Below are 25,815 nucleotides of genomic sequence, written 5' to 3' on the forward strand. Positions count from 1 at the left end.
CTGGGCTCTTGCATTTGTAACTGGCTAATCTGATTTCTGATTGATATTTCCAGCTGATCTGATTTCTAACTGGTCCATGTTATAGGAATCCAAGAAAAATGATTGGTTCTTCAACCTAGGTAAAGTTCCAACTGGTCTATATTGAAGAAATACCTAATTCACCTTGTTTTAGAACAGTAGCCTAAAATAAGCCACTGCTTTCAGGTGAATCTGCTATAAATTAATTTTGATGTTAATTAAGTGCAGTTTAATTTTGGTATAGTGTTCCAGTCTTGATTGACCTTCAAATTACCTTCCTTATTGTTAAAATTGTTAAAAGTGTTTATGCATCTCATAAGCAGCTGCACATGCTACTTTGACCTACTTGCAATTTTGAAAACATTCTATGAGTTAATGAACATTCTGCCAAGGAGGTTAAGCAGACAATGCAATCCAACAATAAAAACAATAATGAAATTGCATCCAAGACAAACTACATCCAGTAGGAAAGGTGATACTCTCTAAGAAAGTTACACAACTTGGAAAACTATTAGGGAAGCACAGCCTAAAACCATCTGCAAGCCAAGAAAAAATTCAAGAAATTATTCACTCATCCAAGGATGACAAAAATCCACTCTCATTAACAGCCATTTACCACATCCCCCGCAGTTGTGGACGGGTATATATTAGGGTCACAAAATGCAGTATTAATATGAATAAGAATATGAAAGGCATTGTTAGCTTGAAAAATTATGTGCTGCTTCATGATGGATACAAAACCCAATTTGAAAACACACAAGCACTGATAACTATGTCAAAGTATAATGTGTAACTGCATAAAGAAGGTATCAAGATACATAAACATTCAAACAACTTCAACGTGAAGGAAGACTGTTCAAATAAAGCCTAGATCCCAGCTTTACACTACATCAAGATTACAGTTATAAATAAAGGCTCCAAATCAATCCTTGGTCAGTTGCCTGTGAGTTGCTGAAAAGTACACCACAAAACAAAATCATTCTGCACTTTCCCATCTGCCAGTGAAACATTAACATGCCAGAAAACTAGATGGCACCCTTTTACCCTGGAAGCTTATAACCGCTTGTAGTAGGAGATAATAGGAAGATGGCAAGCTTAAAAGGGAAATTTAAAAGCCAATAATCCAATTCCACATATGTATGGTGATATAAAAGGGTGACAAGTGTGAGTTTTTATGCATGGATGAAAAAAATGTATTTGTCCAAACTCCTACATTTTCTCAATTCCAAAAAGTCCGGATTGTCTATCTACAGAGTCCTCAACTTACATCAGTTCATTTAGTGACCATTCAGTTACAACAGCACTGAAAAAAATGATTTATGACAATTTTTCACACATAAGACCTTTACAGCCCCCCATGTGACCAAAATTCTGATGCTTAGCAGCAACTGACTCGTATTTATGACGGTTGCAGTGTCCTGGCATCATGTGATCACCTTTGGCAAACTTCTGATGATCAAATTCGATGGGACAGCCAGATTCCCTTAGCAATCGTGTTACTAACTTAACAATTGCAGTGATTTACTTAATTACTATAACAATAAAGGGCATAAAATGGAGAAAAACCCACCTAACAAATTTTTCACTTAGCAACAGAATTTGGGGCCCAAGTGCAGTCATAAGATAAGGACTAACTATATTTCAGGCATTTTTCAGCCACAAACAAACCATCAGAAAGGGGTCATATGAAGGTAGGACTCTTTAAATTCTGGGACAGCACTGTAAATGTACTTTTCAAGACTATATAAGAAATGTATTTTCCTGTTTGTTCTCTGAATTTGCTTTAAAGTAAGGCCATTTCATGCAAGATTACTTGCAAGGCTCATTGTATGTCAATACCTTTAGCTATGTGGTGCAAGCAACTGAGGTGGCTGGAAGATTTTAGAAGCTTAAATCCAAAATATCTGGAGGTACCAGATTTGGGAATGGCTGCCTAGCTAATACACCTATTTTTGTTGTTGTATGAGTACAATTTAGTTTGATAGAACAACCAGAAAGGAAAAACAGCAAGCAAAATTTGTATTGGAGATATGTGGATGATACACCATTTTTGTGATGCAGGTTTCAGTGACATGAAAAAAAAAAAAAAGACAAGGAAAGATTCAAATGGTCTCATTCTAAATGTAAAAGTTAGCAAGTACGGTTTCTTTAATGGTTCAGGATACAAAAATAAATATGTGCAAAGTACCTCACTGTGATTTTTGCACCTAAGGTACTAGGTACACATTATGTCCAAAGATGCCCTTGATCTCATAGCAGGTCAATTTCAAATTTTTGACAAAATGAAAAGTGATAGATTTGAAGGGATTAAAGATCATGATTATCTCTAAAAGAGTACAAAGTGGATTTATCTGCTCAAGGTTAAAATAGATATGTGGTTATATCTTCTTACACTTAATGGACTTTTGCTGACCAGGACTGAATGATGAGATTTCAAGGATCTGTTTATACATAAGAGATATGATATGGGATAAAGATATTATATTTTTTTTAAAAAATGATAAGTTGTTAAAATTGTTTACAATTGTTGTGACAAATGGCGGAGTCACTTCTTTTCCTTTGCTATACAGGTAGTCCTTGACTTACAACCACAACTGAACCCAAAATTTATGTTGCTAAATGAAACCTTTGTTAAATGAGTTTTGCCCCATTTTATGACTTTTCTTGCCACTGTTGTTAAGTGAATCATTGCAATTGTTAAATTAGTAAAATGAATGTTACGGGAATCTGGCTTCCCATTGACTTTGCTTGGCAGGTCGCAAAAGCTGATCACATGATTCCAGGACACTACAACTGTCACAAGTATTAACCAGTTGCCAAGCATTTGAATTTCGATCATGTGACCATGGGGATGCTGCAGTGGTCATGTGAAAAATGGTCATAAATCACTGTTTTAGTGCCGTTGTAATTTTGAATGGTTACTAAATAAACTGTTGAAAATCTAGAACTACCTGTATTCTTATGCTTTCTTTCTTTTTAAAAATATTTTCCCTTTTTCTGCACTTTTTTTCCTTTTATTCTTTTATTTTCTATAGGTTGCACTAGTTTGTAGTTTAACTATAATGCTTTATAAAAATCATTATTTAAAAATGAATGCACATTGAAGAATGGATGGAAGCAAAAGCCCATTCCTGCTTTTATCTGATGGCTCCTCCTGCTCCATTGTTTGCAACACATACAGTACATTCCTTGCACCTGATGCTTTTATTGGAGACTTTATCACATAGCCCAGAGTCACTTTATAGAGGAGATGGATATTACATAAAAATGTAATAAATAAATAAATGAATAGCATAAAAAGAAACGGAGGTTGCAGATAGTTGTTAGAGATGAGGGGAAAGCTTTCTCACCATCTGCCCAACACTTCTTACATTGGGCAAATAATAAAATAAAAATAATAAATGTGAGATCAAACTACCATTTTTAAAGGAAATAACGAGGACAGGTTGTTCTGAAAGTAGCATCCCTGATTCTCAGTGAAATAACACTAAAGAACAAGACTGACAAGATCTTTCTCATCTGAAAAGTCTCAATCTCCATTTAGGCTAGAAAAGATCAGTATAAGGAGTGGCAGAACTGGGGTGTCCTTGGAACATTCAAGAGTACCCTACCGTTAGAAACAAGAAGCAAGTACATTGAATCAGCACAAACAACACCTGGGACAGATTTTATCTTAAAAAGCTAGACTTGGAGCTGAACATATCGATGTCATGCATATTTTATGCTGTGGTCACCACAGGCTGACCCACTTCCCATTTTGGCAGACTTCCCACAAAGACAAAGTTTTCTGTGATGAATCATGAAAATGACCTCACACTGTTTTCCTGTATCAAGTCAACAGAGATGTCTTGGGTGGGATAACACTATTTGCACTTAGGCTGTTACAGATAAAAATACAATGTGTCATGTTGAAGACTGCTCTCCCGCCCTGCCCCCCCCTTTACCACAAACCACCTAAGGTTTTCTAGGATTAGTATTTTAAGTGTGTACTGGTGTACTCGTGTGCCTCCTAATTAGTGGGATGCAGTCAATGTTATGTTGGGTTGAAACAGTCCCTAGATTTCCCATCTTCACATGGAAATAAGATTGATTTAGATTTCACTTCTGGGAGATTAGCCAAAATATACCAAAACTGACCAGGATTATGTTTTACCGTTAGCAAGGAATACTATGTAGGACATGGACATGGCCAAGGTTGATGACTTAGTATGGACCGTCTCTATAGTAAATAACATTCTGTAAAAGCCTCAATGAATTGGTGTCACCTAGGCTAGTGGGTCTCAACCTTCCTAATGCCATGACCCTTTAATACAGTTCCTCATGTTGTGGTGACCCCCAACCACAAAATTATTTTATGTTTTCTGTATTTTTTCAAAAATATGTGTTTTCCTATGGTCTTAGGCGACTCCTGTGAAAGGGTTGTTCGACCCCCAAAGGGGTCCCGACCCACAGGTTGAGAACCACTGACCTAGGCTGTTATAGGAAATATGGAATCTATACCTTGTAGTATCTGTGTGTCACATTTCAGCGGATGGTAATGTTGGAAGAACTGGGTATGAGTTTGAAGAAAATTGTGCAATCTTCTGAATTAAAGTGATCAAATTAGAGGCTAGGGTGTGATATTCGTTTAGGTGACATAAGTGGGTGTCTGAAAATATGATGATAAGAGTATAGAGAATATGATTAAGTTATTCTGAGACCAAAAATAACTGGAAATGGTGATATTTGGTCAGTAAGTATTTAGAAAAGTGTCTATTTAATATGTATACAGTATGTTGTTTAAATAAATGTTTCTGTATTTCTGTACATAAAAAAAGAATTATTTAAAAAGCATCACTAATTTCATTTTTATCATGAAAGACTAATACAAAGATATAAGTATAATGAGAATTTTTCAGCATGGAACAGATTATTATTTGTTAATAGTGGATTTTGGGGGAAAGGGACATGGAAGAAATGAAAAGATGTGAAAAGAACAAACATGAAAACCACACTATTGCAAGAAGATAAAGTGTAAATCCTCTATCTAGAGTTCTAGATAAAAATAGAATCCTCTATTAAACTTGTAGTTTAATTTCCCAACAGAATGAATGGAAAGGATATGAAAGGAAGTATGATGTGAACACTATTTGGAGTAGACATTTATATTACAGAAATGTGTAGAATTACACTAAGTACCGGTATAAAAAAGAATGCCTGGGGAAATGATCATTCCTACAACATTCCTTGGGATAAAGTACAGATATGAAGATGGAGATGGCAATGACGATAGAGATAGAAAGATATAGCCACTAATGTGGGAGAGAATTAAAATATGCTGCAAAAAATAAGGGTGAGAAAAATATACTAAATAATGTCTAAAGAGACAAAATATGGTTGTAAAAATATAACCAAGGCAGGTTAAGGAAGGAGAGAAAATGAAGAACAATTTTGATATAAACAAAAATACTATATGATTAAATAATTTAGATATTACTTTGAAAGTCTGTGAAGATAGCAAACAAAGAGCCTCCAGCAGAGTGCATGTAATTAAAAATAAATGTGTGGCAATGCTGGTATAAGAATATTACAGTGTTATATGGCAAAAAATGTGATATGTTGAAGGGCGAGTTTGAAAGAAATACTATAAATGCTAAAACATATGAAAAAAACTGATGAAGAAGTCATAAATGTGAGAATGCTTTAAAATGGTAAGGCCACATAAATGGACATTTTTCTGGAGAAATATTAAAATATAGTTATGGTTTGTTTATGGAATAGCTACATGACTTATTTAAGGCTTGAATTACAGGATGTTATGTACAAATATGGAACTGCAGTGTTCCTGCAGTGCTTGCAGTTTTTTTTAACTGAATGAAGTAACATATATATGATGGAAGCATGTACAGAATGAAAATAAATAGAATACCTTGTGAAAGATTCAACACAGAACAGCGAGTATGATGAAGATGTATAATGTCCTTGGTCATTTAGGATAAATAGATGATAGATAGATAGATGATAGATAGATAGATAGATAGATAGATAGATGATAGATAGATAGATAGATAGATAGATAGATAGATAGATAGATAGATAGATAGATAGATAGATAGATAGGCAGGCAGGCAGGCAGGCAGGCAGGCAGGCAGGCAGGCAGGCAGGCAGGCAGGCAGGCAGGCAGGCAGGCAGGCAGGCAGGCAGGCAGGCAGGAGACAGACAGACAGACATGGATGGAGATAAAGATAGAGATGATAGAGATATATAGAAAGAGAAACAGATATGAATTTTTGTTATTTGCAATTTATCTACCATCTCTATACAGGTAGATTTAAATGGTTTGCAGATATTAGTACATGGAACAATAATAAGTCATACAGGTTATATTCATTCATTAACTGAAATTCAAGTAGCATAGGTAATCTTATCTCCACAATCAGTCAAGAAGGAAGGAGAGATTTTCTGATAGTGAGAACAACCAACCAATGGATAGCTTGTCTTCAGAAGTTGTGTGAGATTCATCACCGGAAGCTTTCAAGAAAATATTGGATTGCCATGTCAGAAATGGAGTAAGCAGGGTCTCCTGCTTGGGCAGGGGGCTGGAGTAGATGACCTTGAAGGTCCCTTCCAACTCTGTTAATCTGTAATCAGTCCCTGAGTGCTTTCTATAAGTGGCTTTTTAAGAGATAGGTTTTTTTTTTAGAAATCTCTGGAAGGCCATGCAGATTAAGGCTATCTTCATTTCAAGGGGCAGCTTTCCATAGAAGGAGAATTCCCATGGAGAGTGCCTTCAAACATGTCTAGATAATCCATATCCTCCATAGTCATCTGCAAGTGCTAACAAACTTCTCCAAGGAACACTTGGACTGACATCAATGGTGCATTACTAAGTGCATTATATGTAAATGGCTGATCTCAAGTGGTTGGCTGAGAATGCAAATGATATGCCACAAATTTTAGATCCATTGCATAATGCAATGAAAAGTATGAATCTAAAAATTAATGTATCCAAAACTATGGTATTATGTTTGATTGAATATATTGAAGCAAGTTATACATAAACTTTTAATATGTAAGAATATAAAAATGCAATTTTATTTCCATTTTCAATATAGTACTGGGAAATGCTTTGTCCCAACGTCTGACTTAATTGCTGCACATTTTGGGCCTGTTTCCCACAACAAAGGGTCACTCCTTTTTAACAAAGTCATCTTCCTTTGGGAATGCTTTCTTATCCAAGAGGATGGTTCATACTTTAATCACAAAATGTTTAATAACTGGATACTCAATGTTGTGCTGTGCTGTGTGGAATTCATAAAGCTAAGCAGGGTTGGGTCTAGTTATTACTGTACTATCATCAAGGTTACATACCTCAAGAGAGTCTTTCGTCTGGACATCTGACAGCACTTCATAAATGCTAGCTAATTATTATTTGGCTAGAGACCATACAAAGGAAACAATATTATGAACATGGTACATATAATAATTATTGTTCCAGGTGGGCCGCAGGCTGGCATATTTGCAGAAATAATTGTTGTTTCAAGAATGAACCAAATTAGTAATATGAAAGAGGGGAGAGGATGGCTCATATCTACTACTGCAGTCAAATTTTATTACTGTAGTACTACTTGGAATATCATCAATCCTAAAATCTCACTGCATGGTTCCATCCCTTCTGAAGGTACATTCTTACAGCCATATCATTACAGACTGGAAATATCTGAGCTACTTCAATATCATTTAACTGTTTCTTAATATGCAAATATCTTTCAGTGGATAGATATAACTTAATCAGACAGCAACAAGGTTGACGGAATGACATAGAGGTGGGTTCAGGTATAGGACCAATTGCTGTATATAGAACATACTATTACTGTACAGAACAATAATTCTAGGTACCCATATAATAGCTAGAAACCAGCCTGGGAATTTATTTATTTTTTAATCCCAGAAAAAAGTAATGGCAATCCTCTTCCATATTATTGATAAGGAAAGTCCCTATCCTCACATTTGACTTGGGGAAGTCTTGTTTGTGGGCAAGGTGCAAGGACTCTGTACAGCATATGCTGCTCAATCATGGGCTGTTTATGCATTTGTACTCTCAGTTAAGCCAATTGGAGACAAGCATAAAGGAACAGGTTGCAGAGTCCAGTAACAGGCAAAAGGTTACCAAGTGGAGGAAAAATTACTTGCCCAAAGAAACTCACAAACTTAAATGTGTGTAAGCAGCAGCATGTAAGGAAATAATTGACTGTGATAGTATCATATAGTAGAAGTATCATATGAACAAAGGTGTGTAGGAGTGATGAAAGAAATGTCCTTCTGGGTTCAGCTCTAAGTGAGGAAAAAGACACTGGAGACATGGAGGCTGCTTGGAAAGATGGTTTATTGTTGGACAGGGCCACATGGCTTGAGTCTTGAACAGAAAAGGTGATCACATGCTTCAATGTTGGTGGAGAAGAAGAGAAGGGCTGAGGGAGGGGCTTGCTAGGCTTTTTATAACCTGTTCAGTCCCACTATTCTGTTTCCTGTTCCTGTGTAAGAAATGTATTCTGATTGGTTGTCAGACTCCCATGGGGCCATGCAGGGGAAACTCTCTAGGCTGTGTTTTTAATCCAGGTATGGTTGAGTTCTCAGATGCCATGTGGCCAGTTGGGTAAAGGGCCATTATCATGCTTTAATGCCATCCTGCCCTGCAGCTGAAGTGGAGAAGTCTTTATTATGTAAAGTAGACTAGCTTGGCCTTCTTAATGCCCATTGACAAAGTGGAGATGGGCAGGAAGCTACAGGCAGCTATTCTGTCTTTTAAAACATGTTTCTTTCTTTTCACATCCAGAGAAATATTCTGCCTTTTCAATATTTCCTAGGATATTTCATTTTTCTGGGAGAGGGCTGGATGATAACTTCCCACAAGAGAGAGTAGGGGGGGGGGGAATAATGATTAGGTTTTGCCAGATAAGCAGGGTGGGCAATGACACAAGGGCTGTCCCCACAGATATGTGAAATTCTCTCTGCTTCTTCTGAAACCGGGCAAGTTTAAATGGTTGTACACACCCTCCAAAGAAAACGAAAACACAACCGAGGGATACACGTGGGAAGTTGGGAACCCCTTGCAGGAAGTTTCCAAGCCAGCTGCTGCCATCACTCTGATCTCTCCCTTCGTAACTCCCACCAGATACTTTTGCAAAAGGGAAAAGACTGCTGATGAAAAGAAATAATAATAATAAGACGCTCTCCTAACCCTCCCTGCTTTTGCTCCCCTTGAAACTTCTTTGAAGTCCAGCTATCGGAAGCGACGCGCGTCCCTAGTAATTGCCGATCGGGTTGTGCACGCTCCGCAAGGCGGAGGCGCCTCCCGGGCTTCTGGGTGGGGAAAAGAGAGAAAACAGCGCGGGGACTTTGACCTGCCTCGGCTGGAGCGCCAGTCTTCTTCGCTCGACGTGTACTTTTATTTTGTTGGGCGCAAAAAACAAAACACGGCCGAGGCGGGACAGCCGCGCGCCTTCCCCCTCCTTGCTTTCTTCCCGGCCTTTCCGCCCCAGGGAGTCCAGGCAGTTTCCCTAGCCAGACCACAGCGATTTGCAACTTTTGCTTCCATTACAGAGGAGGAGGAAAGGAGATGGTACCCCACTCCACCCCACCCCCCCTCAAGCCCCGGAGGCCTCGCCGCACCCAGAACCGCTTCTGCTGGTTTGCGGAGGCTGATGAGGGCCAGGGCAGGGCCGGCGGTTGCATCGCGGGCACCCTTGGGATTCTGTCGGAAATCTCGCAACTTGCCAAACGCCTCACCTGCTTTTTTAAGGTGGAACCGGCCGGCCTGCTCTGCCTTAAAGCCCGCCTTCCTTACAGGCGTCAGTTGATAGAGAAAGGGGTGTGACCCCGTAGGTGTGTTACAAGTAAGGGGGGGGGGGAGGACTGGGCAAAGAGAGTCCCAGGAGACCAAAACAAGGCTGGCGGGGAAGACGAGCATGGCGCGGGACCGGGGAGGTTGGAGGAGTCTGTGCTTGTGCGCCCGCCCGCCCTCGCCCCGAGTGGAACAACTTTCTTGAGCTGAGGAACCGAAGTAGAGAGGAAGGGCCTGCCGGAGGCCACCTGTAGACAAGTTCGCGCCTTTTCGGAGTGTGGAACTGGCCCGCTCGGGCTCAAGAGAAGAACAGCCGCAGAGTTGTCGGAACTTTCCCCCCCACTTCCCCCGCCCGAGCAATTTCTTGCTGGGTCCAAGGAGGCCTCAAGCAGAAAAAAAAGAGCCGGGGCCCGTTTGAATGTCCCCCTTTGCTAGGCTGCTGCCACCATGCATGAAAATAATTTCTTCTTGTCGGCTCTGCAGCCGGAGAACGGCGTGTGTTCCTTGGCGCTGCCCTCGGACCAGCAGCTCGACAGGAAGCGCAAGGAGGTGCCGGACGCCGAGCTGCTCAAGAACGCCCGGGTGCAGGAGCAAGTCCGGATGCGGATGCTGCAGAAGAGCCACACGACCCCCAGGAGTAACGGAGTCTTCTCGGACTACGCCGAGTTGAAAGGTAGGCTCTGAGGTGAGGGACTGCGGGTATGTGGGGGGGAGGGGTTGAGATGACCTTAGGGCCTTCGGGCAAAGAGCGTGGAGGCGTCCATTCTAGGGGGCTATAAGGGGACTTGAGTGGGTTGAGCAGGCCGTTTAACAACAGCCATTTCCCGCGAATGCTTTGCGGAGTGACAGTTCTCTCTCCCTAGTTCCCAGGGTAAAAAACCAAGCAAATCGTGGCTTGCCAAAAGCCACCCAGTGATTGCGTGAGAGGTGAACTGGGATGCCTCTTGGCTTAGAACTTCTTATAACTCTAATAAGCGTCTAGGCTTAGAATAAAAAAAAGGACGCTTTTTATTGCACCCAATTCCGATTGTTCAGTGAATTCTCCCAAATTTCTTCAGCAAAGTTGCATTTATAAAAGGCCTGGACTTTGGGGTGGGGAGGTGGGGGAGGCTGACTTTGGAGGAGTTAGTTCAAGAATGCTGATGCAAATATCGCTTCCAGAAATATGTTGGGTTGGGTGTGTGGCCTTGACTGCAGCAGTGTAACCAGTTGAAGCTTCTTTGAAATCTATGAAAAGGTGATTAGCTGTGTTATTAGAAGTGCTTTTGTTAAAAAAAAACCTTATTTTTCCAATTGCAGTTTTAAGTTAATGGAAAGTGATGGGAAATCCATGTGTTGTGTTCCATTTCTAGCCTTCTGTTTATCTCAAATCTATCAGAGATTTGTCAGTCAAAAGGAAGGTTGCATGAGAGAAAAGTTTTCCTTTCATTAATTTGGTTTTGCATTAATTTGGTCTTCAAAGTAGCTACACCAGCCTATGTTGCATTGCTGACTCCCAGTTTTGTAAGACACAGCATTTAGGTTTTAGATAACTAGAATACCCCTTCATTCCCCTTCCTTTCCAGAAAAGAATGACATAAACTGAAGACATTCAAACTATAACTATTCTTCTTAAACCAATTCAGGAATATTATATTCCATACTGTTCTTTTTTGAATCTCATCTCCAACACTTATCTAAAGCTTATCTAATGGTGAAAAAAGTAGAAGGAATTTGTTAATTGTTTATTGATACAATATTATAGTTATTCAAAATATTACATAATACAGAACCATTATCAGGATAATACTTTCTTAGGAGTTGGTGTCACTCAATTACTGTAAATACAGTTGAGTTATAGTAAAAAGGTTTAAGACTGAACATAGTGAGATAAACAAGATGGGAAGTTTGATCCCAGGCATGTTTACTTGGAGATTATGTCCCACTGGATTTATTACATGTAAATGTGTGTCTGAGTTATTGAAAACAGTGCAAGTAATTCAATAGCTGAGCAGAGTAAGATTTGAATTTGCCTTCCCCTTTTATTTCAACTACACATTTTTCAATGTGAATCAGGAGTTTATTTCTCACTAATTAACAAATGTCTTGTTAGAAAAGCCTTCTTGCCAGAGTCATTATGTCTTTCATAGTTGCATCACTGGCAAAAAAAAATCAATTTGGTGTCATTTTCACAACCCCAGGATCTCTGGAAAGTTGTATCAGTTGGATGTCTGCCAATACAGGAACTAATAAAAGCATTGAGCAGAATTATAGTTTTGAACTTCACATTTTTGAGATGGCATCTGTTACAATTATACTGCCTCTAATTACTAGGCTTTTGCTCTGTTACATCTGAAAAACTGACTAGCATTTAAAAGAAATCCATTTTGTTTCCTTTTAAGATGGCGTCTGAGATGTTTTGGTTGCATTTCTGTTCATTATTTTTCATGTTTTGTATTGGGAGTTTGAGACAAACTCCCAAATTAGGAGAGGTGGTATAAAAATTTATTAATTAAATTCATATGTATATAAAGTAAGCCACCAAAGCTAGTCAGACTTCATATTGTACTTTCTGGCTCGGGAGGTTTGGCTTGAAAGTTTCTTCCTGTAATCTTTTAAGAGAATGCCTTAGCTGTTCTGACATAATTGATGTTGGGAAGAAAGTTTCATAAATTATTTAATTTATCACCGTTGTTTAGCTTGTTACATACAATTTCAGTAGAAAGTCTGGATAAAAGTTGCCATATCTAATTCTTTATCAGGAAATTATATATTATCTGATAAATTCAAGTCAATATGACAATTTGCTCTTCTCTAGTCTTAGCTCTGCTGCAGAGAAGGTAAGTGGAGAAGTCTGGTTGAGACTTTGGTGTGAGTTGTTGCTGAAACAGTGGTTTCTTAACATAGCCGATTTGAACTCTCCTTGACACTGTTTATCAACTCATTGTTTCTTCATGAGTTCTCTGAAGTTCTTTTGAATTTCTGTATTAAAAAGCTTTGTGATTGCTATCTTAATTTATGTCTTCATAACATTCTGAGATTACTGAATAGTAGTAGATTCATTACAGAGGATTATGCTAACTAAATTTTCTTTGAACTGTACTCTGATTAATGCTTCAGAAGTGGGTAAACCACTTTTGAAGATACCAGGACCTTGCTTTTTGTGTCTGTTTATGTTTTGATATATCAGTCTGATATAATCATAGACTAACCCTATATCCTGTCCTGGTGTCTATCCTGCATGTATTACAGTGTTGTTATATATCCAATAGAAAGATAGGATTTATACAAAGTCATTATTAAATAACATGGGGATCTTAAATTGGATTGAAATAAGAATTATCCACAGTTATAAAAAAAAAGCAAGTAACTATTTCTAATCAGATTATTCAGGAATTATTATTAATAATAATAATAATTATTCAGGATGTATTCCAGGATGAAGGACCCCTCACTCTTTAGTTATTGATGAGCACCAATACTGAGCTAGCAGGATCATTATTTGCAGGAAGCTGGAATTTGTATTTCTAGAAAACCACACATTTCCCACTGACAACCTATTTATCTTCTTCCTGCATCAGAATTATGCAGGCTTCAATACATATTTCTTTTTTCCCATAAAATGCAAGGCATACATAGATAGGTTTCCTATTGTGGTACAGACCTGGTACAGGTTCAGCCCTGGCTGCTTCTAAAACATGTTTATCTTTAATGGATTTAGGATAGACAGGTATCCTATGGGGTCTAAATTGTTTTGTCTGATAGGGAATCGTTCCTAGATCAACAGTAGTTGGGAGACTGGGCTGAGACTTTTCAAAACAAGCCTTACCGTTGACAGAAAGGATGGTGCTCATACATGTCATACTGCAGTGCTCCCTTCAGAAATCTTAAAACTTTTATCATTGCTGGCCATTGGTCATGGTCAATCATTAGTCCAATCATTTGTTTCTCTTAATTTTTGACAGAGTTGTCTGTAGATGTTCTCAATCATGGTTGTCCCAAAAGTGCTTTTCAAAAGACAGTTGGACTTTCTTTCTTTTTTTTCTGGAAAACATTTCAGTTCTCATCCAAGAAATTTTTTCAGTTCTGACTGAATTATGGGGAATGGATCGATTTATATGCTTTGCAATCATCTGGTTATTAGCACTCTGAAGGTTGGCAGTTAGCTCCGTGAGAGTCATTGAGGCCACTTGTGGGTTTATCTGTGTCCTCAAGGTGACCTGAATCAGAGTGCAAAAGGTTGTGGAACCTTCTTGGGACTCCATCCAGAGTTGGGGGAATTGAATTTTATAGGTGTGTTCAATAGTGAGAAATACTGCATCATAGAAATATTGTCAGACCATGGCTTAGAGATACTTTTGGCTCACAGGTCACATGCTGCAACTCCTCCTCCAATCCCATTTTAAGGAAAAAAGAACATTTCCATTCTAAGGACATTTGTTATGAAAGACTTTCTCTAACTAAATATGGATTCATACTATATACTATACCAGCAGGCTCATATAATAAGATTACACGAAAATCTCTCTCAGTTTGGGGGTAGGCATAGATCTGGATAAAAGGACTCAGTATTATTAACTCTTTTCTGGTTTGAATAGCTGCCCTCCAGTGACTGATAAGAGGTCTTTCACCTTCAAATACAGGGGTGAGATAATAGTGTCTTTAAAGAGCTTTTGAAATGCTTACATTTAAGTCCTTCAGGGAAAAAAACAAAGAATTTCCTGTTTGTTCTCTGTTTTCAGTAGATATAGAGCTGGGGAAGGGGGCTGTCTCAACCACAGCATGCGGCATAGTTAGGTTTAGGGAAATGTCTTCCTCCTGCTATTCTGTCCTCTTTGCCCCACAACCACATTTGAAAAAATTGTGATGATAGCATACAGAATTGATTTTAATTCTTTAAGAGAAAGCATCTCATGTATGATATACTTGCCTCTGGAAAGAGAGGAAGCTGGATGTTGTATACATCTTCTGTCCTGTGGAAGTGATGGAACAAGTGAGAGAAGACAAGGGAAGACAGGCAGAAATTGCCACAAAGAAAATGGGAATCAGATTCTGAATAACATTGTTGAGAAGATGTCCTATATATTCTTATAGTAACTATATTTTATAACCTTGTGTGTCATCAATCATCTTTAGTTTCTTGCCTTGCCAAAACTGAACTGGGGAATCCCTTTATGTACCGTATTTATCGGCGTATAACACGCAGTTTTAAAACTAAAATTGGAAGCTTAAACCCTGCCTGCGTGTTATACGCCGATACTGCGCGTTATACGCCGATAAATATGGGTATTTTGTACGCCGGGTCCACTGTTCCCTCTAAGGTGCGCGGCCACGCGGCCACGCACATGGCAAGAAACCCCCGCGCAGAGGTTTCTAACTCCCGCGCAGAGGTTTCTTTCAAAGCAAACGTGGGGAAGTCCTTTGCAGGCAGCTAGAACTGGCTGGCTGCAAAGGACCTCCCCAAACTTGTTTCAGCGGCAGCTCTCAGCCTGGCGGCAGCGTCACACAAACTGGAAGGAGGGGGAGGAGGAGGGAACCAAAGAGAGCTTTTACCGAGTCTGCGCCCCACAGTCAGGACCGTCCTTGCGCCCCTCCAGCCGCGTTTCTTCCCCACAAAGCCCTTCGGGCAACCCGAGAGTTCCGCTTGACGCCAGAAGGGCTTTGCAGGAAGAAACGCGGCGTTTCTTCCTGCAAAGCCCTTCTGGCGTCAAGCGGAACTCTCGGGTTGCCCGAAGGGCTTTGCGGGAAGAAACGCGGCTTGAGGGGCGCAAGGACGGTCCTGGCTGTGGGGCGCAGACGCAGACCCGGTAAAAGCCTCTCTTTGGTTCCCCCCTCCTCCTCCTCCTCCTCCTCCTCCCCCTCCTCCCCCTCCTCCTTCTTTCTGGAGCCCCTTCCTCAAAGATTTGGTACCAAAGCAATGGCGGTGAGGAAGTTGTGTCTTTTGGATTTTGCACTGTTGTCTTTTCAATGGTTCTCAGACTGGTTGAACCTTTAGCAGCTGGGGTGATATTCTTTACTGTTAAGGTTACAATTGGATGTGTTGGACAAATCTTAAAAGATGAAACTTTTATTAAAACGTTTGACTTAACTAAAAACGTCTTCCTTTTTCTTCTTCTTCTTAAATATGATTTATTTATTTATTTTTACTTCAGAAGTTTGATGACCGTTGTACAAACTAATCCAACCTAAATGTAGAGGAGGAGAAGAAGGGGGGGGGATTTAAAAAGAGCAGAGGAAAAAGAAAAGAAAGCATGAAGAAAACATAAAGAAAGGGATGGGAGGGAGGGAAGGAAGGAAGGCACTTTATGTTGAAACAGAAAATATTATATAAGGAAGAAAATGGAAATAACTTTTTGCTCAAAGAGGTGTTTTTTCATTTCATATTTGCCTTTTAAGAGGAGTTAATGTTATAATTCATGTTCTAATGTTATAAATTTTAATCCAACATTAAGTTCCGAGCTTTCAAGTCATTTATTTTTAATGAAAAAAATTTTTACTCAAATTTTTGTGTTAAAATGGGGGATGCGTGTTATACGCCGGTGCGTGTTATACACCGATAAATACGGTATATGCTTCGAGGATGGATTGCAATCCTTCTCCAGTCATCAGCCTTGACTCAACTGATGTTTTGTTGACATATTTTCCTTTCATTTTTCTTTTTAAATCTGTTTTTTAAAGTACCTGTTTTTTCCCCTGCTGTTTGGATTTTGATGCAGTAGATCTCAGGGAGGATAATGTTCTCTGTTTTGAAGCTTAGGTCTGAAAGATTACAATATAATGGTTTTCATAGTGAAATTGTTGTGTGCTTTAAACATAGGCTTTTGCAAAGTCTTTTCAGAAAGATAGAATAGTCCAGTTGCAAAATAATACCAGTTTAATTGTTTAAGACAAGAGTGTAATTTCCAGTTCTCCAGCTGATCATGGACACTGAATTTTGCCTTTGTGGCCTTCACTACTCTCACTGTTACTGAAGAGTAACAACATATTTTTCTATCGATTTTCGTGCACAGAAAGCTTAAGCAAATGGAAGTGTAAGGCTAAAAATAGCTTTCCTGAATCTTCTTCCCCATTCCAGTCCATGTTACCACTTGGTCACCCCAAAATATAAGAAGTGATACTTGGCCACTAAAGGGTGCTCTGACTTGATTCAGTAGAAGTGATTGGCACAAGATCCAAAACAAGATCACAATTAGATCCAAGAAGAAGAGAGCTAGAATGAAAGTTGATAGCTCATGTGGCTCCTTTTGTAATTACCACAGAAGAAGACTACCCTGAATATAAAATGACCTCCCAAAAGAAATATAATAATATAAATATAAGAGAAAAAAATGAATTTATGATTTCCTCTTCAGATTCTACCCCCACCAATAAATCTGTGTACATGTCACACATCTGTGGATATATTGTGTATATGGACTGACTGAACAAATAAATAAACCTGCTAAAAAACCCATTTCCGAAAGGATAGAATCACAATAAAAACAATTACTGATTAAAATTAGTAAAATATAGTAACTCATTTGTTAAATAGTTTGATTCCTCATTGTAGGCACTATCCATTCTCTCTCACACACAAGTCACAGAAAAATAGAGGATGAATACAGATGAAACACAGGGCGGAGATAAATGGATAGAGAAGGAAAGAAAAAGTGTTGAATATATTAGTCAAGCTGGTTGCCTATTGTAAGGCTAATTATCAAAGGCATTCTTGCTTTTCAGTAGCTTCATTTGCACCTCCTGCCCATTCCTTTAGTTTCAGCAGTTTTCATCTCTGAAAACAAAGTAGACCATCTCCATTGATTATAGGGGAATTGGAATAAGATGTAGGGGATTCAGCCATAAAGATCCAAAGTAATAGAATTGATGCGCATGCATGCATGCCTGAGCATACTACCACCTGAACATTTGTAAATTATTTTTGCTTCATTTACCATCTGTAGATTAAACATTTCTTTCTGATGAAATCTGTATACAAAAGGTTTTTTTCTGGTTCTTCCACGTCTGTTTCTCAGAGATTGCCTGGACAAAGTCCCTGCAGTTTTCTTGGCAAGATTTTTTTAGAAGTGGTTTGCCCTTGCTTCCTTCCCAGGGTTGAGAGGTCACCCAACTGGTTTCAATGCCAAGGCAGGACTAGAACTCACCATCTCCCTGTTTGTAGCCTGATGCCTTAACCAATACACTAAACTGGCTCATACAAAAGTATACACCTTGCCAATTCTTTGTAAAAGACAAGAATGCCCAACAAACATTATTTTCTTGCACCAAAAGGTCAATTATATTAATGAAGCTTTACATTACTTTTATTGTTGGTTTTTTTAAAAAAAAATGTTTGGAGGCTTACTTGGGATTAGTTTATTCCCAAAATGGGTCAAGCAAAAAACCATGTGCTACCCAAAATTTCCAAGATTGCTAACAAGGTAGTAGAATGAGTGAGAATTGGGGGGCGGGGGAGGAAAGCTTGATCAAATTTATTCTGGTACATTCAACAGGGACATAATTTACACAAATTATTTATTTTTATTACTTACTTATAAAATGTACATTCCACACTTTTCATTTGTGAACGCATAAAGAAGGCAAGACCAAAAAAAAATAGGAATAGAAATGAGAAATGTATGCATGTTGTATGTTTATTATACTTGTATGTCGCCCTATTCCCGAGGGACTCAGAGCGGCTAACAAACACATGGGGAAGGGGGAGATACAAAAAACAAACAAGACAAAAACAAGATACAAAAACAGCTTAAAAGCTACACAACAATCAGCAATTCAAGTGGGGCTGGGAACTCATCAGCTCCAGGACTGCTGGAACAGCCAGGTCTTGACGGCTTTGCGGAAAGCCTGAAGGGTGGTGAGGCTCCGAATCTCCACGGGGAGATCGTTCCAGAGGGCTGGAGCAGCCACAGAGAAGGCCCTCCCCCGAGGGGTCGACAGTCGACATTGGCTAGCTGATGGTATTCAGAGGAGGCCTAATCTGTGGGATCTAATTGGTCGTAGGGAGGTAATTGGCAGGAGGCGGTCTCTCAAATACCCAGGTCCGATACCATGTAGGGCTTTAAAAGTAATGACTAGCACCTTGAAGCGCGTCCGGAGTCCAACAGGCAGCCAGTGCAGCTCGCGGAGGATAGGTGTAACGTGGGTGTACCAAGGCGCACCCACAATCGCTCACGCGGCTGCATTCTGGATAAGCTGAAGTCTCCGAATGTTCTTCAAGGGCTGCCCCATGTAGAGCGCATTACAGTAGTCCAGTCTTGAGGTCACAAGGGCGTGAGTGACTGTTCTGAGAGCCTCCCGATTCAGGTAGGGAAAGGAACTTAGAGCTGATCAAATAAGATCTCTGCTTAATGCAGAGTACAATAAACAGCATCCCTGACCAATAATGTCCTAGTCTTTTCTTAAAATTCCTGTTTAAAGGATTGTCTACAACAGGGGTGTCAAACTTGATTAAATTGAGGGCTGCATTAGGGTTGTATTTGACTTGGGGTTGTATTTGACTTGGGGGGGCGGGGGGGGCATGACCAGCTCAACATCTCTTTTGTCGAGGGCACCCAAGCATTCTGCCAGCAAAAATGGGCTCCCGAGCTCTGTTTTTGGCTGCGATGGCTTCCTACAACCCTCTGCCAGCAAAAATGGAGCTCGGTGGGGCTGTCTGTGACCCTCCCGAACTACATTTTGTTTACATTTGTGCAGAGTCACAGTGGGCCATTCCTTTGCTGTTTCCAGGGCGGCCTCATGGGCCAGATCTAAGCACCCCAAGGGCCGGATCTGGGCCCTGGGCCTTGAGTTTGATACCCCTGGTCTACAACCTGTGAGAAAAGTCTGCTATATTGTCAAACTATTATTAGTAGAAGGTTTTCCTCATACTTAAGCACAATCTGATTTGTTTTGTACTTCTTATTTATTCAAGTTCTTCCTTTTAAAACAATGGGGGGAGGGGAAGCTCTCCTGAACAAGTTGGCTGTTCTCTGTTCTTCCTCTCCCTACCAGCTACTCTGTGTCCAGTACTGAACTTTTGTTTCTTTTTTGTTTTGCTTTGTTTTAAAGTTGCCATTGGCAAGCCATTATCATACTTTGTTCTTTGATGATGCTATTCGAAAATAAATATACTTTTATGCACGGAAAGAATGCACTGTTGTACTGAAGGCATTTAAAGGAGTTTTATCCATTTCATAAGCAGTGCCAGTGGCATACTTCCGTGGTTGATAGGAATATATACATAAAACAGAAAATGTTTTATTCTTAGCTTAGAACAAAGTACCCCACTCAAATGTTCTCTCAAATGTTTCTACTTGGCTCTATTCCATTAGAATAAAAATCGAAACAGTCTGAACATTCCCCTCCCCCCCCCAGCAGAATGAAACTTGTATTATTCTGAAGATATTAACCAGAGGGGAAAAAATGGAAAATCAGAGATCACTTTTCTTCCTTGAATATGCAGGAGTAGGTAGATAGTAGTCTATGCTGAATGATACCTACTACCCGAGTTTTAGAAAATATGGCTAAGAGCATGATTTCTAAAACACTTTGAAAACTTTAATTACATTCCCATAAAATAATGGAAAGGCAGCTTTGTTTTTTATTAACAGAGATCTGTTTCAATTACCATCTAATATCAGGAAAGCTGTTCTCTACCCTCTATGGAAAAAAATTAGACTCCCCACCCCCACCCCAGTTTGTTAAAGTCTTCAATATTCTTTTCAAATAGTACATCTATTTTAGTTAAAACTTCTTCATGTTTTGAATTTAAAAAAATACTATGGCCAAATTTCTAAAGGGCACTGCATTTTTTCCCCCAGCTGTCTGCTGGGTGCAGACAAAAACAAATGCATTTGTATTACTCTTTCCTGATGTTTTTACTTGCATATAGGGGTGGCTACAAAAAAAGAAGTGCTGATGTTTCTTGAGTATATGAATAATATTAATGTTACATAAGACAAAAGGTGCATAACAAAGTTCCATAAACAAGACTAAGCAAAACCAGGGTGCAGATTCAGCAACATTGGTACCACCCGTCTCTAACACAAACTGTTGTGTGAATGCACATATATGTCTCTGCACAAATTAAGGCATGGTGTAACCCTCGTTGAACCCATTCACCCACCCACAGGAACTCCTTTATTTTCCCACACATTTTTCTTTCTTTTAAACAGCACAAATTTACCAGGCAGATTAGCAGCTTTGCAGCTGCAAATACTGTAGTCTTCTTCTGTCTGACCTTGCTCTTGATTGCCTCTTTCCTCTCAACACTCCATTCCCCCCATCACCTGATCCAGACGACAGCAAAGAATGTGGCCTATGCTATTCTATTAGCTTGGGCTGGAAAAAGTCTGGAAAATATAACCCAATCATAAGTCACAAAACAAGAGCTCAGCTGCATGCTCAGAAGAACTAGACTATGTCCCAAAAAGGACCTAGGAAAAAGCTGAGCCTTAATTTAGTTTCAGAATAAAACACTGCATTTTGTTTTACTGGGACATCAAAATCAAAATATTTTGCACATCTCTACTGGATACTATCGGCTTGAATTCTAGGGGTTATATCTTAAGATTCTCCAGGATCCCCTTATCATCTATTTTTCTGTTCTTGGGCCCCAGTGGAGCCAGCTTTCCTCCAGCACTCAGAATCCTGTTCTTTGCACACAATCCCATTATGTTATTTTGGAAAGTTTCCTCTTAAACATTTTCCTAACTAAAAGTTGTACATGTTTCACCAGACTTTCTAATTCCTACCCCCTGCTGATCTCTCTTAGATGTGGGCAGTGAATATGGATGTATTGGTAGGGTTTGTTGTTAGATTTCCCAGAATTGCCAGCCAGCCAGCAAGTGGGTATTCTGGGAATCCTGGATGACATAGCTGGGTGGCAGTAAGTTGGCAAAGGGTGATCTATACATGTATTTGATGAATATATATAATGCCATATATATGTGAAGAAATTATGAGTCAATCTTTTTGTCTGGAGCAAGTTAATACTTTGGAACCCCACCCATTTTATCTCTTCTGCCATCACATTATCCCTACATGTATAAATGGCCTCATATGGGGGTGGCTGTTAGCTCAGCTACTTTCTTTTCTTCTTATCTTTTCTCCAGATCCACCTTCACAAATTGTTTCTAGGCACAGTTAATAAACCAAGTCTTGCTTTTTCTGTACTGTATGCACATTCCGCCCCTTGCCCTATGGAGAGAGAATATATGAAAGCATGTTTGTGTTTATTTTTCAAATGAGAACTCTAATTATTTGGGTGTATGGCTAAAAGAAACCACTCAAACACCTGACTGTCTACAGAATTTACATTTCACAAACATTCCCTGAAAAGGAGCAAGGTTTTTCTGGGCTGTACACACACATGCATACTTGATTTTGAAAGGAGAAGGCGAGGCAGAGCAGGCAGTGGGAACTCAGATCTTTTCTAAAACTTGTGAGGAAAGCAGGCAGTGGAAACAGCATATGGTTGGAGCAATTAGTATCGTAGTTATGTCATTCCTGGAGTCTGGATTTATTGCAGGGCTGTGTAACAGCAGAAGCACCATATTGTTGAATTAATTTTCTCTACACAAACATAGGTTTTCAGATCTCAAGTTTAATGAGTACCTTATTTTTAATTTCAAGCTTATGTTTTACCTCACACTTCACAATTTAGATCTGTTCATTTCAACTTCCTTGACTTTAGGCAGATTTAAATATTGTTCAGAAGTCCATATCAGCAGAGCTTGGCAGGCCTTTGGAGTTAAGAATTGGGAAAATATACAAGCTTATTTATTTGATAAAACACCCTAAAAAAGATCAAGTGGGGGTCGCAAGTATAGGAGAAAAGTTTTCTTCGTATCATTATTTCCTCAAGTTGAACAAATACTTTGCAGCTATTAGCTGGTTACTCCTTGACATCTGACATTTTGCATCCAATAGTGATTAAATATGTATGGCAGTAAGGTAGATGCTGACAGTTGCAAAAGGAAGCAGGAATTGCAACCTAAGTGAGCTTTTAAAGTTTCCTTGGGATAGATGAAAACAGAACTAGGTCAGATTTATGCTGGTCCAGGTGTTTCCTGAAGGACACTATTAGCATGAGATTCACTCAGGATTATTACCAACTTATATGATTCCCTGGGAACCAAAAATAGCCTTTGCCAACTAGCATAGATCTTGCTGAAGTCACCACTGTTTGGGAATGTTATCTACCTTTACATCCTGATTTTAACTATTGTGCAGCAATATCAGTATGGCAGAATGACTTTCAGCATCCAGATGCAACCCTGCATTTAAAAGCTTGGAGTGATATGCAACATTGAAAGCAATGGAATCCCCCCCTCCATGAGAAAATAGCATTGCACATCTAAAGAAAACATTCAGCAAATGCATAAAATCCTAGAAGGGGCTTATCATTGATGCTAACCCAAGGCTAGGGAAAAAGACTTTTTAAAGATAGATGGATCTCTAGGGGGATTATGTTTGAGAAAACTGCTGAAGTATGCAGTTATGATAGTGTAGTCCTTTGTAACCATACTCACTAGTGTAACCATGATTAATACCCTTGCTGCACTTGACAGCATATCCCTAAAGGTAGCTGTGGAAGCTCAGGAATATGTGGTTTTAAGATCCTTTGCCTACTTCAAATTCTGCAACTTTCATAGGAAATATATCACTCTAATAAAAACAGGGAATTGCCTGGAACCAATCTAGATGGTAAGTATATAAAATCTGCAAATGTTTTGTTCTATTATTAATCTCTTATCAGAGCAGTTCAGTATCATAGTTTCTCATTCATTAGTTTTTTATTTCATCCATTATAAACTTGGGAAAATAAAGTTTTTGTTGAGCTAGCTCTTCATGAGGCTAGCTGATTTTCCCCAGAAGGTATGCTAAAAAGAAATTTGAAGTAAGTTCAGATTTTCTTTCTGCTGTAAGAATTATTTCGTGTGAATTACAAATCTGACAGGTAAAATTGTTTTAAATACATTTTATATTTACGTTATTTATATTTGTGGTTTTTTAATCAAAATGATGGATAAATACAAGAACTATTTAGTTTCAACCTGGCACAGCAGAAAAATAAGAAAAAGGAAACTCAAGTTCATAATAAGATAGAAAATTTGATGATTCAGAACTAAGATGCAGTACTGTGTCTTGTAACATAAGTATTGCAGCATTCAGCAACAACTGTATAATTAATTCTGTGTTTGGTGGAGTAATACAATAAATATTTATTTTGGATGTAGACTGAAGATCTGAGCAATGTGAAATGCTCGCCTCACCCAACAATGTTGTTCCTCCCTTTTCTTAGCTTAAAATGCATTATGAGTCTGAGAAATAATTCTTCAGTGCAGTGCTTTCATTCTTATGTTTGTGTAGAAACATACATACACTTGAATGTTCTAGGAAATTGTATTGTATTTTATTTCTGTGACATCACAAGTGCTTTTCTGTTTAGTTTCATTGGTTTACTTACCTATTCCAGCAAGAAAATATAGGACTGAAGCCTGAGATTTGTCAAAAAATGATAAGAAAATACTGATTTTCTTTGAATATAATATTGAAATGGGCCTGTTGAAGTGAATAAATAGATACATTTATACTCAAAGAGGATTTGTCAATGACTCCCCATCAGATTGGAAAAGGAATCAAGTGGGGAGCTGGAAGAATCAGACCTGGCTTCTCCAATGCTTTTAGTAATGGTTTAGATGAGGAGGTGGAGAGAATGCTTATCAGATTTGCTGAAATCAGAAAACTGTGTGGAATAACTAATATAGACAGAAATAATATTCAGAACAATCTTGATAATTTAGAGAAACATGCTAAAAGTAATAGAAAATAAATGTAACAATGTGCCAATGTACTTGTACGCTGCCAAGAATCTTTAGAATTTCAGCAAGATAGAAATACATTAATAAAGAGGGAGATCGGGGACATCTTGGTAATGATGCTTGTGAAATATCTCAGTAATTTAGAAATGGAATATGAGACGTAGTTTTTTTTTAAAAAAAAGCAAAGGCAAGTTTAGACAGCATATCTTTCAAATCATGGCCATAATAATTTCAACTTTATTCTTAATCAGATCTGCACCCCCGAAGGCTGGTTCCAGTTCTCAGGTACTATTTTTAAAGAAATATGAAACATTAGAGCAAAGAAAGGCAGAAAAGATGACCAGGATGTTAGTAAGACTGAAGAGCAGTTGAAGGAGTTGAATGAGTGATGCCCAGGGGCAGAGCAGGAGGGGGAGAGGTGTCTTAATAGTTGCTGGATATAAGCCCAAATTATTCAGAGAGATGATAGGCTCCCCTCATGCTTTTAAGCAGAGGCTAGATAACTCTCTGTCTGGGATGCTTTCATCTGGATTCCTGCAGAAGATTGGACGATGTCCTAAATGGCGCTTCTAAATTTATGTTTCTGTGATTCCAGTATCACATGACATCTGTTTTCAACTGCAGGCATGCTTTTCTTGCCCTTGACTTAAGAAAAGCTTTGAAGCTTTGTTTTAATTAATCATGGCAAGAGTCTTTCGCTAAACTAACCTTGCTTCTGAGAAAAAAACAAAGCTACACTGCTAATAACCTACTTTAAGGGGCTGGTTTCTGTTGCAATCAGAAGCAAAATTAAGCTATACAATGACCATCTTGGTCTTTCTTATTCAGTGGACTCGGAATAAATTGCCAGGCCTAACAGATAGATGTGCATGTTTTCCCCATTAAATTCCTTGTAAACCGATGACTTTTATTAATGAAATGATGTTTTCTTTCCGACTAACATTACATTACTTTCGGGAGTGTTCGGTTGTTTTAACTCTTAACAGGCAGTCCTGGATTTCTTTTGGCCTAAATCCTACAAATTACATATCTTTTGGCAGCAAATGCTGCTTCAAATATATAGGAGAAAAACCATAAAATAGGAAAACTCCATCTAAAGCAGAGTCTCTGAGTGGATTTTAGAAGTTCAGGACAAGTATCAGATATGATCCAGAATGACTCACTGTTTTCTCACCGTATCATAAACGGAACTGA

At 38.9% G+C, this 25,815-nt stretch overlaps 1 protein-coding gene across 1 annotated transcript in view; it reads left to right on the forward strand.

Annotated features, from left to right (window-relative positions):
* The window catches only part of PKP3 (plakophilin 3), a 77,271-nt gene that overhangs the window by 23,023 nt on the left and 28,433 nt on the right, over window positions 1–25,815 (forward strand). Inside the window, exon 2 of the mRNA XM_014067043.2 lies at window positions 10,325–10,514. Within this exon, the coding sequence (XP_013922518.2) occupies window positions 10,325–10,514 (190 nt within the window). The remainder of the gene's footprint in view (window positions 1–10,324; window positions 10,515–25,815) is intronic.

This window comes from Thamnophis sirtalis, unplaced genomic scaffold, assembly GCF_051295495.1.
Source record: "Thamnophis sirtalis isolate CommonGarterSnake01/CBP01778 unplaced genomic scaffold, rThaSir2_p1.2 scaffold_1, whole genome shotgun sequence".
In the NCBI taxonomy this organism is placed as follows: Eukaryota; Metazoa; Chordata; class Lepidosauria; order Squamata; family Natricidae; genus Thamnophis; species Thamnophis sirtalis.